The sequence below is a fragment of the Balaenoptera musculus genome, chromosome 13 (assembly GCF_009873245.2).
Source record: "Balaenoptera musculus isolate JJ_BM4_2016_0621 chromosome 13, mBalMus1.pri.v3, whole genome shotgun sequence".
Classification (NCBI taxonomy): domain Eukaryota; kingdom Metazoa; phylum Chordata; class Mammalia; order Artiodactyla; family Balaenopteridae; genus Balaenoptera; species Balaenoptera musculus.
This window is the reverse complement of record NC_045797.1, coordinates 8221323-8237922: the sequence shown is the minus strand read 5'-3', so window position 1 is coordinate 8237922 and position 16600 is coordinate 8221323. Positions and strand designations below refer to the sequence as shown.

General features: G+C 37.1%; 1 protein-coding gene across 1 annotated transcript in view; it reads right to left on the bottom strand.

Moving 5' to 3' along the window:
• MGAT4A (alpha-1,3-mannosyl-glycoprotein 4-beta-N-acetylglucosaminyltransferase A) overlaps positions 1-16600 on the bottom strand; it is a 117571-nt gene that overhangs the window by 11784 nt on the left and 89187 nt on the right. The window contains 7 exon segments of the mRNA XM_036873042.1: positions 1160-1353; positions 1465-1572; positions 4605-4735; positions 6181-6295; positions 13492-13567; positions 15315-15428; positions 16216-16262. Of these exon segments, the coding sequence (XP_036728937.1) occupies positions 1160-1353; positions 1465-1572; positions 4605-4735; positions 6181-6295; positions 13492-13567; positions 15315-15428; positions 16216-16262 (785 nt within the window).

The following is a 16600-nucleotide window of genomic DNA, read 5'->3' as shown; positions in this document are numbered from 1 at the left end:
CACGAGCCCAGCTGCTCCGCGGCATGTGGGATCTTCCCAGACCAGGGCTCGAACCCGTGTCCCCTGCATTAGCAGGCGGATTCTCAACCACTGCGCCACCAGGGAAGCCCTGGAATTATTTTTATTTTCTAAAAATAAACCCATAAATGTGGTTTGAGGCTATTCTTGTTGAGGTGAAAGAAGAGTGCTATTTCTAATTCTATGAGGACTCAAGTGTGGTGAACAATACCTCACAGGGGAGAGCTCCACTACACAGTATAAAAATGAGCATTAAATAACAACAAAACCAATATTATATACTCATATAGGTGCAAAATATTACTCAAAAGTATTCTAATATGTCTTGCCAGTGATCTTCCCATTGCTTATAACATTTTTACACTTAAATTCCTCTTTAGAATCAGTTTAGAGTAACAAAAGAAAATTAATAGCATTTCATGTAGCTATGCATTGTTTTTGACCACCTTAAACAGAATTATTCCAAATTATTTTTGGCAGATTCTAAAAACCAAATGGCCTTCAAAGAAGAACACATAACATCACATTCTGGGGATTACATGGAAGTATGCCACAGACAGTGTGGGGAACATACCCAAAACTGAGGAACGATTGAAGGAATTGTGACTGTTAAGTAAAAAATGGGGAGAAAAAGTCCCAAATTTTGTAAAGTGAACAGAAATGCTGAAACACATAAAAGGGTTTTAAATTCCTCCATGGTGTACTAAAAGCACTTGCACTTCCAGCACTTACAAAAGCACTGAATAGGAATAGTCATAGTCTGTCAAATTTATCATTTGAACCAAATTGCTGGGCCATCCACTAGCTCACAGTCAAATCTTAAGGGACATTCTAGGATAAGGACGTGAAAACTAATTTGGGATTCTGAGGGAGAGTTCTACATAAAAGTATTAAAAATCTATACTAAATATACATTCAGAAATACCAATAGAATTTATCAAACATACTAAATGCTGATATTATATCTGTAAGCAACATACCCATACTGTTACTGAGTTACACAAAATGTACTTTATAATCCAACATTTAGGACTCATTGACTGCTCACATATGTTATATACACCAAAAATTCCATCATAAATCACATTATGAATAAGAGGTCTGAATTGTAAGACCAAATTATATTTCAATAATGACCTACCTTTCCACATTGACTGGCTTGTCAAATTTAAACAGGATGTAGTCTCCAGCTACTGGAGTTATAGCCCAGAAGAAATCCTCCCCCATATAAGTTTTCTCCAGTGTATGTCCTTGGTAGACCTTCAGAGAAGTAGATACCTCTGCAGGGGGGTTTACATGGATTTTAAGAAGTAATGGTTTCATGTAATCTTTATCCTAGGAGGAAAGACATATTAACAACATACGGCTCATTTATACTTAAGAAGAACAAGGATTATACAGTAGATAACAAATTGTCTGTGCATGAGAAAAAATTAAATCACCAACCGTGAGTTTCTGAATTTTTCCTGTTAGTGAAGAATGCAGACCCACATGTTGGAAAAGGGAAGGTCTGAAGCGGATCCGCAGATTTGCTTTCTGTCGATCACAATGTTTCTAAATATTAAACGGGAACGTTAGTGTTACATTATAAAGTGGAATCTTGTCCTCCTCTGAAAGATGAGAAGCCCTTTAGAAGGGTAAATATTGAAAAGAGAATCCAACTTCATCTCATAATTCCAAATCGTGTTTTTTTAGGGTCCTCTTTGAGGCATTAATAGATTTGCTACCTACTTGATAAACAGACACGATGCGGAAATTAAAAATAAGCACTTCCAAGGGAAGAGTTAAGGAGTTAATTTCAACCACCTTTCAAAATAGGTCAATATAGATTTGACTTTTAATGTTAAAATGCACAAACTCTAGAGGTTTGGTTCAAATACACAAAATACCTTTAAGTGGATAATATAATGAAGAATTTGCAGATAAGAAAAAGCACATTTTGTTGCATGAAAGCAATCTGAAAATGTGAGGCAGTAAGTGGACCACAAGCAAGGAAACAACATCAAAACAGACAAATCCAACTCAGCACAGTTGGGGGACACCTATGTTTCAGCTCTAAGTGCCCCATGGCCCAGATTTTCGATTATAACCAGCTCTCGTGTGATCATGGCGTGTGGGACCTACAGCCCCAGCAGGGCTCTCACGCATTCATTAGCTCAGTGCTTCAGGACAGCCATGGCTACCTTGTCATGCTTTTATAAACCCTTTCCATTTTCAATGACTTTTATAAGCTTTGGGCCAAGAACATACTGAAGAAGACAAATGTATAAGACATTTCCACTTTGAAAGACCTCCAGTTATTTCCTGGGTGTGAAAATGCCTAATTTTTCTCAAGAGGTTTAACTTCATTAGCGTTATTGCTAACAGGAGAGTAGAGGTGAAATTGTATACTTTATTTACACAAATAAAACACTCAAGTGGAAGGAGAGGGAAGGTAAGGGAGGGAGAGGACAGGGGAGAGGGGAGGAGGGAGGAGAGGGGAGGTGGGGAGGTGGGATGGTGGAGGGGAGAGAGGAGGAGAAGCTGCAGTGCCTGAGACCGAGCCCGCCACTCAACACACAGGCAAGGAATGACACATTCGGGCCCGAAGAGTCAAAGCAGGTCCATACACCTTTGGAAGAATGTGTGAATGCTTTTTTTTTTTTTAAAGTAACATTGGTTTATAACATTATATAAGTTCCAAATACACAACATTATACTTCTACTTCTGTATACACTACCGTGTTCTCACCACCAAGTCAGTTTCCATCCATCACCATACAGTTGACCCCCTTTACCCATTTCACCCCCGCACTCAGCCCCTGCCCCATCCCCTCTGGTAACCACTACTCTGTTCTTGTAACTACGTGTTTGTTTTTGCTTGGTACTATTGGTGGGAATGTAAACTGGTACAGCCACTGTGGAAAACAGTATGGAGATTCCTCAAAAAACTAGGAAGTACCATATATGACCCAGCAATCCCACTTCTGGGTATTTATGCAAAGAACACAAAAACATTAATCAGAAAAGATACATGCACCCCTATGTTCATCACAACATTATTTACAATAGCCACGATATGGAAACAACCTAAGTGCCCATCAACAGATGAATGGATAAAGATGTGCTGTGTACACACACACACAGAGGAATACTACTCAAACATATAGAAGAGAAATCTTTCCATTTGCAACAACATGGATGAAACTTGAGGGTATTATGCTCAGTGAAATAAGTGTGAATGGAAGGGTCTCCTAGACCACTGTCAAAGGGATGTGATTCTGGAGCCAGCAAGTACGTGGTGACAGCTCCCGTGACATCCTAGTGGAAGCAGCTGAAAAATTACGGGCCATAGAAAGAAGGGTGAAAGAATGTGTCTTCATGGTTTTAATTTTTACTTTCAGAGATTTTCACCTCACAAGCTCTCTTAAGAACCTAACCACCATATTAGATAAAACTGCACAGGACCAATCAAAGGCAAGTGTGTTGTACAAATGTAAAGATGACGTGAATTGTTCTGTGTCCTACAATAAAAATTCCTGTAAATCACAAAGAAAATACAGGTAAGGGCTTACATCATAAAAATGAGTTGATCGAATCGATTTATATGTTCAGTCATTGTTGGAAAGCTGGTACTCTATTTCGCTACACACCGTGATTTGCTCTAAGAAAGTGGTTATTTTTAAAAGAGAGAGAGAGAAAGCAATAGCTTATGGACACCTGAAGAGGGTGCCCTAAAAACTAACTGGCAGATAGGATGATCAAACTGTTCTAGGGAATATAAGGTCATGAAATCAAATTAAATGTTTATTTGTGCAAATAGGTCAACACTATAATGACATACGCTTATAATAAAGATTTCCTTGTTATTACATGTCAAAGTGACTCATTCACTTTTAAGAATGTGTACATTCATATTTTATATATGCTTACAGCCAATAATTTTAAAAAATTTTCCAGAGATACAATTCAAATTAGACAAGAAGAACATATTAATTTACCTTTTACAATAAGATTTCAATGGAGATAACTTAATATTTGAATAGTCCAAGCAAAAATCATTGTTTACTTACTTACCTGTCACCAACATCCCAAAGGTCAGCATATCAGCATGAACATTGGCTTCTTACAAGTAACACAATACAAAAAAGGTACACTTTTGACTTGTCACTGTTTTGGTATAAAATATGACTTCCATTCTATTCCTTATATCCAGGTGTGCTGGGGTCCGATATTGTCCCCAAAGTATTTGAAAAAAGAAAGCTGACAGAGGATGTGAAGAAAACCAAAACAACCCCCCCCACCCTCCCCCACCACCACAGGACAGATATGGCCAACAGCAAGGAAACACCACAGCCTCAAGACACAATAAACATTCATCAGCAATTTAAAGAAAGGTGCGCTTCACTGACTTAAAAGTCCCTACAGAACAGGAACTTCTTGTAGTTCTAGAAAGAAGGCAAGCACTTACACTGGTAAGTGGAAACACTGTTTTCTTTCAGCTACCTATTTAACTGTTCATTTACAACATCTGGTTCCCTAAGAGTCATCACTTTCACTAAAAACATAAAAGAAGCCTCTTCCACTCGCATAAGAAATTAACTTACTGCATCTTTTTCAGGGTTGCAGACTTTCACCCACAGAATATGGTCCAAGAGCCAATCAATGGGTTTCTCCTTATAGAACATAAATATGAATTCCACAATTAGAGTGAGGTCTGGCGCTTGAAACATTTTACCTGAAAAGATATTCCCAATCAGTAACTGTAATAAAGAAGCCAAGCATCAAAATGGCTTAAATGAGTGAAATCCGTACAACAAATACACTAAAGCTTGTGCTTTCAACTATAAATCATTATCAATAATTTCCCCACCTGTCTTATCAAAAACAAACTTGCTTTAGCTAAGTTTAGTTGTCACCTGAGTATAAACAGAAGTAGGTACTAACTCCTAACTTTCTCCATTACAAAATCTATCATACAACTACTAGCTCAAAGGATTCAAGAAGCAAGCTAGAGATTTTTCCTTCATGTCTTTTTTTTTTTTTTAAATTTTATAGCTACTTTATTTATTTATTTATTTATTTTTGGCTGTGTTGGGTCCTCGGTTCGTGCGAGGGCTTTCTCTAGTTGCGGCAAGTGGGGGCCACTCTTCATCGCGGTGCGCGGGCCTTTCACTATCGCGGCCCCTCCCGTTGCGGGGCACAGGCTCCAGACGCGCAGGCTCAGTAGTTGTGGCTCACGGGCCCAGCCGCTCCGTGGCATGTGGGATCTTCCCAGACCAGGGCTCGAACCCGTGTCCCCTGCATTAGCAGGCAGATTCTCAACCACTGCGCCACCAGGGAAGCCCCCTTCATGTCTTATTAAAATTCTTCCCATAAAAAAGGAACTTAAGAGGTTTAAGCATAAAAAAAAAAAAATTAACTAAATCAATAAAAGCAAAAAACAAGGACTCCTGATTTTGTCTTCACTGAAACCTTCACAAATAAAGATGTTTTTTGAGTCTTAAATTAAGTTTTGAGATAAATGATCAACAAGATCAAAGCCCCAGCCTCTAATACTTACAGATTTAAAGCATTAGAGGAAGTGAAATTTTACTCTCTGGGGTGTTTTTTAAGACCTATAAATTTCCTTCAAACTTCAACTTTAAACATATTCTCTCTAGTTGGATACTTTAGGAATTTTAATGAAAAAAAACGTTAAAAATAAGTACCCTTACTAGTCCATGAAAGCAACACATGAATACAAATTAATGACTGAACAAGAACTTCATGTACTATGTCAAATACCAGGAATTCCTATTAGAAAACCACTAGTGCAGGACTCTTCTTAAAAGAATCCCAATCTTGCAAAAGCTCTGGGCTTTAAAACAGGAACTCGAAGTGTCCAAGAAGAAGGAATGAGACATGCTCCCCAGGACAGTGGTTGGCTCTTTGTGGACATGAAAAGCCAGCAGGGCTGCCTTGCACAACTCCAGAGTAAATATTACCATCTTAGAACGCTCCAAATACCGTTTTGGGTTGACTTTCAACATTTTATACACAGAAGTTTACCGAAATTAAATTTTCTCAAAAGCAATCCATTTCCAGAGGAAAAAAGACAACTTTAAGGTAAAAAAAAAAATAGTCTAAGATTCTAAGTCACAGTTATTTCTGAAAAGTAAATAAATCTAAAACTTTTCTTACCAATGAAGCCCAGCTGGGAGAACTCAAGTATCATCCATTCCTCAGAAGAAAGTTGAAGTGCAAAATTTTTTATGGTGTTAAAGTAATTCTGTTTGACAATAATATCATCTTCAAGCTAAAGAAAGTTGAACAATCATATTAATAAATCAGAAAGAGAAGGAAGATTTAAAGAGGACATTCTTTACTATGGAAAAACTCAAGCACACTTTTATAATGACAATCAAGGAAACAATGGTCAAAAATGATGACAATATAAAAATAAATTTCAGGACTTTCCTGGCAGTCCAGTGGTTAAGACTCCATGCTCCCAATGCAGGGGGCACGGGTTCCATCCCTGGTCGGAGAACTAAGATCCCACATGCCACATGGTGCGGTCAAAAAATACATAATAATAATAATAATGATAAAATAAAAAGGAAAAATTATAAAAAATAACTAAAATAAAAATACGTTTTATTAAAAGAAAGCAAGGAAAATAAAATGGCAGATGCACATAGCAAGTCAACAAAACCACTCCCTTACCATGGGAAATAACAAAACCACTCCATGAATTACTCCTTTTGGTCCTTTTATGGCTCCCAACATGATTTCACACTATCCTGTTTTCTTTTCAAAGGAAAAGAATTTTATAGGCCTTTTAATTTTTTTTTTTTTTTTTTTGCTTTTTACATAATACATGTAACAAGTCAAAAAAAGAAAACAGCTAGCAGCTCTCCTTCTCTGCCCTCCACCCTGCTAGTAGAAGTGACCAATGTTCAAGGTTGGGTGTGCACCCACTGGACACCTTCAATATGGGCATACAGCACAGGTAGACCCATACCTACCTCAAGGTTCCCACCACCTTTAACATTTTTATTAAAAAGGGATCACATTATGAAACTGGCTTTTTTCTCTTAATATATCATGAATATCTTTCCAGGTTAAAAAGTATATATTTAAAGCATTCTCTCTAGCAGATTCATACTATTCCCTGGGATCGATGGACAAATCACTCACCTGCTCACAGGCAGACACCCCGGTTGTTTCTCATTCTTTGTCAATGCAAACAATGCTTACACTTCATATCAGTGCTATTCATTTCTGTGGGATGGGTTCCTAAAAGCTCTCTTTTTATATTTTAAAAGATATCTTCAAAATACTTAAGAAGCTGTAGCAACTCAAGAGTGCCAGTTAACCCCATGTGCTCTGCCATCACCACATGTGTTACTGGAATGTTTACCAGTTCAACAGGGAGTTGACAGAGACCAGGGATCATGAGTATCTGCAAAGATTTCCTCCCCAAATCTCCTTTCATAAAATTTTAAAGTCATAAGATGATTTTTTTTTACATATATACATTATTTTTTAATATTCTTTTCCATTGATGATTTTAATATCCTAAGAAAACGCTTCCTTTTCTTAATGACACATTATCATTTCTAGTTATCTGCAAGTAATTTTCACTTATTTTAGTATTTAGATTTTTTTCATGTGTTTAAGTCCTATAAGCTTTCTTCCTATCTGTGAAGAAACAGTAGCAATATTTGGAAAGGTACGATTTTGACTCACCCAATATTTACTGAGCTTTGATTATGTTCCAGACACAGTACTAAACCCTGGGAACCCACCAGTGAACAGAAAAGACAAGTTTTACACCCTCAGAGCTTGTAGGGAAGCCAGAGGGAAAACCAGACAAAGCACAAAGCCCCGCTGGCACCTAACCTTGCTTTCCCAAAGAAGAGATGCCCACACTCACACGCAAACATTGGCTGTGGACGCCCAAAGGAAAGATGACCCCCGGTACAAGGTACTTCCAAGTTTTTCCAATAAGTAGATTAAAAAACAAGCTTGGAATAGAGACGCAGACGTAGGGAACACACGTGTGGACACGGGGTGGGGGGGAGCGGGGATGGGATGAATTGGGAGATTGGGATTGACATATATACCATGTGTAAAACAGATAGCTAGTGGGAACCTGCTATATAGCACAGGGAGCTCAGTTTGGTGCTCTGTGGTGACCTAGATGGGTGGGATGGGGGAGTGTGGGAGGGAAGTCCAAGAGGGAGGGAATATATGTACACATATAGTTGATTCACTTCGTTGTATAGCAGAAGCTAACACAACATTGTAAAGCAACTATATCCCAATTTAAAAAAAAAAACAAAAACAAGCTTGGGACTGATTTAAATATACAGAAGTGTAGGTGAAATAATTAAATGCCTACTTAAAATTTAGTACACTAAATTTGGTTACCACAGAAAATTTACATTTTTTATATTCAATTACAAAAATTGCTTTGTTCCACTCTCACACCTCATCAAACAACTTCACTTTTTATAAAACTTTTAAAGATAACTGTAGATTCATATGCAGCTATAAAAAATAATAGAGACCCAACATACCCACAATATATATCCTCCAATATAATTACAGCACAATATCACTACCAGGAAATTGACTCTGATACAATTCAACCACGTTATTCAAATTTCACCAGTTTTACATGCACTCAGCTGTGTGTAGCTGTGTGTCTGTGTGTTTAGCTCCATGCAATCTTAACACGTGTACATGTGCAGGAGCACCAGTAGAGCTAGGACACAGATCAGTTCCGTCACAGGGACTCTCATGCTACCCTTGACATCCTCAGCCACCTTCCTCCTCTCCCCCCTTCCTAGCCGCTGGTAACCAAGAGTGTTCTCCATCTCCATAATTTTGTCATTTCAAGAATGCTATATAGGGACCTCCCTGGTGGTGCAGTGGTTAGGAATCCGCCTGCCAATGCAGGGGACACAGGTTCGAGCCCTGGTCCGGGAACATCCCACATGCCACAGAGCAACTAAGCTCGTGCGCCACAACTACTGAGCCCACGCGCTCTAGAGCCCACGAGCCACAACTACTGAAGCCCGTGCGCCTAGAGCCCATGCTCCTCAACGAGAGAAGCCACCGCAATGAGAAGCCCGCACACCACAACAAAGAGTAGCCCCCGCTCACCGCAACTAGAGAAAGCCTGCGCACAGCAATGAAGACCCAACGCAGCCAAAAATTAAATTAAAAACAAAAAAAAAAGAATGCTATATAAAGACTGGCTTTTTAAACTGAGCATAATTCCCCTGAGATCCAAGATGTCGTGTATCATAGTTCATGTCTTTTCATTATTTGGTACTCCACCGTACGAATGCACCACAGTTTGTTTAACCAGTCACCTGCTGAAGAATATATGGGTTGTTTCCAGGGTTTGCTATTATGAATGAAGCTGCTATGAACTTGCACGTACAGGTCTTTTAGTGAATATATGTTCTTCTCTGACATCAATGTTTTATCATGGCAAGAGCCACTTTTTGAAAAATCTAACATATATCCCATTAGTAGTCGCTAGTTATAGAGAGAAGTTAAAATACAAGATGTAAAATATTGCCTTTGCACTATGCAACTGTAGTACCTGAAAGAGGTGGAATATTATATTTACATTTTTGCTCCAATATTTTAAATGTACAAGGAGAAAACAAAAACTAATGGTGGTTACCCATGGGAGAGGGACACAACACGGGAAGGGGACAGGGATAAAAAGGAGACTTCTGTAAATATATCTTGTTCTATATAACTTTTGATTTGGGAATGTTATGTTTTTTTACAACTAAAAAGGAAAAAAAATCCTAAAAACTGAATACAAATGGAAACAAATGAACCTAGTCTCATATCAGGTTGTCAGTGTGGTCACACAGCCTGAAGAATTTTGTCAAGTGACTTTCAAACACAGAATTTTGACTATATATCCATATCAGGATATACTCTTAGGGAGGAAAAAAGGATGAAAAAAATTTAATTGCATTTAGTAGTCTAACTGTTAGTAGTGATATTGGTATTGTTATTTTGAAACCATTCTAGGTATACTATAGAATAAAAGAATTATGTTATTTAGATAATTTTTACTAAAACCAAGACTTTCAATGTAAGAGAAAAGAAATATATGTAAAATTCAAAAAAGTTAAATAAAAATACTATAATCTTACACTTGAATTGGGACTATCAATATAAACGCAATTTTTTTTCTTCTGAGAAACAAAATGTTCTTTTCCTTATTAAAACACCTAGAAGCAAAGACACAATAGCAATGAGCATCTCAAGCACAGAGACTGTGGTCCTGAATATCATATATCTCTAAAAAGAACAGGGCTCCTTAGAGAAATGGCTGGTTCTAGATCTGGGATAGGAAATGTTCAGGATGTGCCAGTCAGCAAGAAAGTGATCAAAGATTACTGGACTTACATGAAAAGAATACAAGAGCCAATTTGAAGAGATTTCCACTGGCTTATGATGGGCCAATACAAGCATCAATATGAATAATGCTTGCAAAGATTGAGGCAAACCATATCTCTTTTTAAAAATCCATGAGTTCATAACAATACTCTAAAAATGGTCACCACTGGAGATTGCTATGGTATCAACTATAAAAATTAACAAAGAGAAAGAATCAAGCATTTATTCTTCCCTTCCTCTGTGAACTATTTTTCAAGATAACCAAATGGTTAAGAAGGGAGAGTCCTTTATAGAAGAACTCTACTTATGAGAACATTACAATTCTTAGAATTAGAAAATTACCAGTTGGCAACCTCTAATGACATAAGCGATCTGGGGGAAAATAATCAATGGAAACTGAAACCATAGGAGGAATGGCTGCTGGGGAGCTGTTTAATAAAGGAGAGATGAGACTGACAACCCTACACCCACTGATTAAATCTCAGCGTCACTAAAAGTGGGACAACCTGACAACAGAGTGCATCACTATGTTATAAAGGAAGAACTATGCAGTACCACCTATGAAGTGTCTGCATCATCAAACAGTTTTCTAGAAGACTGCCTTCAAGTCCAAGTCATTTGTGATATAGCACTTTATGGAGCCGGGTGTGCTGCTGTAATGGGAAACTTCATTACAAGCCACAAGCAAAAACACTAGGGCAGCTGACATTTTCTTTTCTCTTTAGATGTACATCTGTGATGACCACAGAGTAACCGCTGTTTTCTACTGGCTTTTTTTTTTTTTTTTTGGCCGCGCTGCTTGGCTTGAGGGATCTTAGTTCCCCAACCAGGGATTGAACCTGCGCCCTCGGCAGTGAAAGCATGAAGTCCTAACCACTGGACCGCCAGGGAATTCCCTCTATTGCCTTTTTAAAAGTACTCTTTAAAAGTCTTGGGTAGGGGATTTCCCTGGTGGCACAGTGGTTAAGAATCCGCCTGCCAATGCAGGGGACACGGGTTCGAGCCCTGGTCCGGGAAGATCCCACATGCCACGGAGCAACTAAGCCCACACTCCACAACTACTGAGCCTGTGCTCTAGAGCCCGCGAGCCACAACTACTGAAGCCCGCACACCTAGAGCCCGTGCTCCGCAACAAGAGAAGCCACTGCAGTGAGAAGCCCGTGCACTGCAACGAAGAGTAGCCCCTGCTCGCCGCAACTAGAGAAAGCCCACGCGCAGCAACAAAGACCCAACACAGCCACAATAAATAAATAAATAAATAAATAAATAAATAAATAAATAAATAAAATTTTTTTAAAAGTCTTGGGTTGGATACACCCCCAACATATGCAATCTTGAAGTCATATCCCTGGGATAATTATGAAGTCTGGATTACAATACTTTGTACATCATAATGAACTCACTGAGGGAATTCTATACATTATGTAAAGACCTGAAGGTAAAGCAACTCCTTCTTTTCTGAGGCATAATTTTTGGGCAAATAGGGTAATTTTAAGAATGTCCAGTGGATCCATATGTGAAAGAGCTGAAAAGCTGGTAGCAATCTTAATGACCAGCAATAAGATCATCGTGATAGCTGAATAATGGTACTTCAAGAAGCAATTAAAAATTATACCAATCTATAATTACTGGCATATAAAGGTGTCTACAGTATGTTAAATGACAGCAAAACAGGCTTTAAGACAGTATGTACAGTATACTCCTGTTATAAAAAGGGTTGTATTAAATGAGTTAATATGTGAAAAACATAAATTTTAAAGAACAATGCCTGACACGTGGTAAGTATGCAATAAATGTTAGTTCATAGCAGCTGTTATTGTTATAATATATCATATATTGACCCTGCTTAGGGGAAGTTTTCCTTACCATCCTCTTTCTTAACCCCCATCCTTTCCTCAATTTTTAAATATTAACTTTTCCTACACTCCCCCCAAAAGCTTTAAGGTTCCATTAATTCTTCCCTTGGAAGAAAATTGGAAACAAATTTTAAAAGTGATATAGCTACACTTTTAAATTCTCTCTATAAAGTTCTTGATCATAATGTAAATATTTATATATTGGCCCTAGAACAAAGAGCAAGGTTCAACTACCATAATATTTGGTATACATTAAAATAAAATGCTGTGAAATTATTATCTTAAAACTAAAATCAGACTTCTCTAATGTATTTAGAGGAAATGTACTACCTGTATCTAGGATATTGTGTTTTTTTATATGCACACCTGTTGGATCCTGTTATGGACAATGTCGCACTCTATCATCATTTCCATTTTCCATCCTGTGAACCAAGGAAGGGTTCACGCACACTTGAATGCAGCTGGCCCGAGGTACAATGTCAAAGGAGACAAAGTCTGCCCTCAAGAAGTCCACCTTCCCATGTGATGCCAGCCTCTTTTCTTCTTTCTTTCCCTCCCCAGCCCCTGCCAACAGCTGCTTAATCATGTCCTGGCTGTTCAGGGACCAGGGCTGCTTCTTGCCACTCTCATCCAAACATCCACCCAGTAGAGGATCTAATAGACTTTTTATACTGGAAAAAAAAAAAATTGACAGGCTTCGTGTGCCATATACCTCTCAGGGGTATTTGCATTTTGAACAAAGGATAAAGATGTTTGGTTAAAGAAGTGAAATTCCAGTGGTGAAATTTAAGCTTAAGTATTAAATGGAGAATGAGGTTTGAAGGAAACAAGAGCTTCCTAGAATTACTTAAGGTGTTGCCTACCTGGCTAACTTAAAACCCATATCATGATGGACTTACTGTTTTAGCCATGCTGCTAAAAGTTGCACCATTAGAACTAAATGTCAGCTTTATTATCTTCAGTACAAATGAAAATGTACTGAAGCGCACAAAACAACTATTTACCATAAGACCACCAAAATAATTATGAGCTAAACCAGCGAGTGGAGCTGCAGAGCCCATGTTCTCAGTGATATGATCAACCCTTCTGCTCTGGCATACTGTTATGATCTTATATATTTTAGAGGGTTTATGCTTTCAAAACTTCGTTTTAATGAAAATATACCCTTCATATTACTTTTTCTTTAAAAGTGTGGGAAAAAAACCAAACACACACTTACCTGGATGTAATATGTGCCCTTTTCCTGAGCATACATCATTAGAAAACAATAATCGAGGTTTTGCTTTGTTCTCCATCTGAAATAAAGATTTTCAAAAAAAGTTAGGGACTTCCCTGGTGGCACAGTGGTTAAGAATCCACCTGCCAATGCAGGGGACACGGGTTTTATCCCTGGCCCGGGAAGATCCCATATGCCGCTGAGCAACTAAGCCCATGTGCCACAACTACTGAGCCCGCACTCTAGAGCCCGAGAGCCACAACTACTGAGCCTGCGTGCCATAACTACTGAGGCCCACACGCCTAGAGCCCGTGCTCCGCAACAAGAGAAGCCAGTGCAATGAGAAGATCGCCCACCGCAACGAAGAGTAGCCCCCGCTCGCCACAACTAGAGAAAGTCTGTGCGCAGCGACGAAGACCCAACGCAGCCAAAAAATAAATAAAAATAAGTTAGGAATCAGACTCAAAGTTAGCAAAATAAGGTTAGATGTATAATATTTTATAATATATAAAATATTGTATAATATATACATATATGCAATATATACATCACATATTGTATATACGATATTATATACACAATGTATAGTTATGTATCAGATAGGTAGATAGATAAATAGATGGATGGATATCACACATACAGGATTTATCCACTTAGGAGAGAGTGAATGAGAATTCACTCTTCTCTAATGAAGGCTTTATCGAAATATATGCTCAAAAACACTAATCCTCAAGGTGTCCTGAGGAAAAAAGGAGTCTAATGTCAAGTAAGTTTGGGAAGGACACATATTCCTCTTCTAGAGACGTATTAGTATATTAGAGGCATTGAAACATTCAGCAGTAAATACATTTGTTGAAAAAAATTTTTAATCCAATATTTTCCAAATTTTCTTGACCACAGCCCCCTTTTCCAGTAATATCTTAATGTCTCTAGGAACCAGTGCTTCACATACAGGTAAAAATGCTTTAAAAACCCAAAACATCATATTAAAATTTACAATATTAGGTCCTTTTGGTGAATTCTTGGCAGTCTACAGAAACACACTGACCAATGTGAATAAGAGAAGTGGTTTTTCTAAAAGCCAGTTTAAAAAAAAAAAGCACACAATAAAATAAAAGCTTTGAACCACTAAGTAAACTTCTCCAGAAAATACCTTACAAGTTGATATGAATTTAATGAGTCTATCCAGAGTTTTTTTTCAAACAAATTCAATCTTAAATTTTTAAAATAACATTATATTTATTGAGAGATAATTAACCAATTATAGGGACATATCTGTTTTTGTGACAAATTAACAACTCAAGAAATACAATAAATCTCTTCCCAACACAGTGTTTTTGTCTTTTTTTCTGGTTATAGGCAATCCCAAAATAATGCCAATATCTCTTAGCTTACTTTGTCTTTAATAACAACACAAGGAAAGTTTCTAACTCTTTCAATTTTAGAGATTCAGAGATAAATAAATTCAATTGACTAATGATTTTATTGCAATTCAATTCTGCACAAGAGTATTATTGTTTTTATCACTTTTATTGGATCTGTTCTCATTTATGTTACATACAGACATGAGATTTCTATCTGGACTAACTTTTGAGTTATACTGAATATACTCTTAAGAAAAGTTATAACAACACAGAGCAGCATGGTTATAAAATTCATTAGGTTTACCAAATTCAACCTCTCATCAGAAACTCCACAGAATTTCCAATAAAATAATCAAAAAGTCATTAGCTCTCAACTAATTAGCTCAACCCTAAAATGAGTTAAGCTTCGATAAACAAGGATGACATTTATTGCCTATTATACTCAAGGGTGCACAGGCTTACCTTATTCTTTCTTTAGAATCTCCAAATGTCTCCTTTAAGTTTGTCAAGTCAGGATAATAGCTTTCAGGAGGTGATATTATTTCCACCAAGCCAGAACTGATTTCTTTAGAAAATCTATCATGAGAAAGGTTGGCTGAGTTATTTAAGTTCTGTGGGATTTTATATCTTAACGATCAACTTATATGTATAACATAAAAATACATTAAAAAAAAATCTCTGGTTTTAGCATACTGATAGACAAAGGTAGAGCCACAGTATCTTAAACAAGGACCTTTGCTTCTCTTTTGTCTTTCTTTTTAAAGTAAAAGATATGTCTTTTGGGGGCAACAAGAGATACATTTCAATGAAGAAACCCATATCAGGACTAATTTCATGATACTGCTCTTAAAACTACAAAGGCAATATTATAAAAACTAATGGTATCTGCAACTTACTAAGCTGTCCATCTGTTACCTGCTATGTGCCCTACTCACAATAAACTGTTAATAAACCTTTGCAGATTTTTAGACATAGTTTAGCACTGAGGTTTGAAACTGCTACCTGACTAGCTGCCCTGACAGCAGAAATTTTTTTTCTTGCTAAACAGAGTGTGAAAGATTTAAGTGATCTCATATGACTCTCTATTCACTGTCTTCAAGATTAAAGATTGTTGTTTGATAGTGTTACAGATATATGACATTCAAGTCTTTTCCAAAATGAAATACACCAATGTATCCTATCAGACAACTTGATATATACACACATACTTTATGATAATATAAAAGACCAATGATAGGTGGTCCAGTGAACACTGAACTCCACAGAAAAAATGAACTGTAAAAGAATGTGTTTTCTTTTAGCAAAAAGCCAAGAGATAATAGTAACTAGAATATTTTCATTTCCATAATTAAGAAGAACTTACTCTTTCTCCAGGTTGGCTACAACACCATTTACATAATCAATATCTGTCTGGGAGAGAAAAAAACAATTATACCAACATTCATGTTTTTATATTTTTATCTTTATATTTTATTTAACTTTTAATTCTGAACTGAAAATTAAATAAATGATTAAAACATTCATTGAAAACATGAAATTTTCAGACAACTTATGGGATTTGCACTTCCATATTCTACTGTATTGCACTGCTATATATCGCTGAGTACTAACCAATACAATAAGCAGATTCTTAAGTTTTTATTGTTTTCAATTGTCTATGTTCAATTCAGTAGAAAAAACTGAGCACAGAAACTATTTCTACTTCTTCTGCAACGTCCAAACTGTAAGTAGTGAATAAATAACAGATG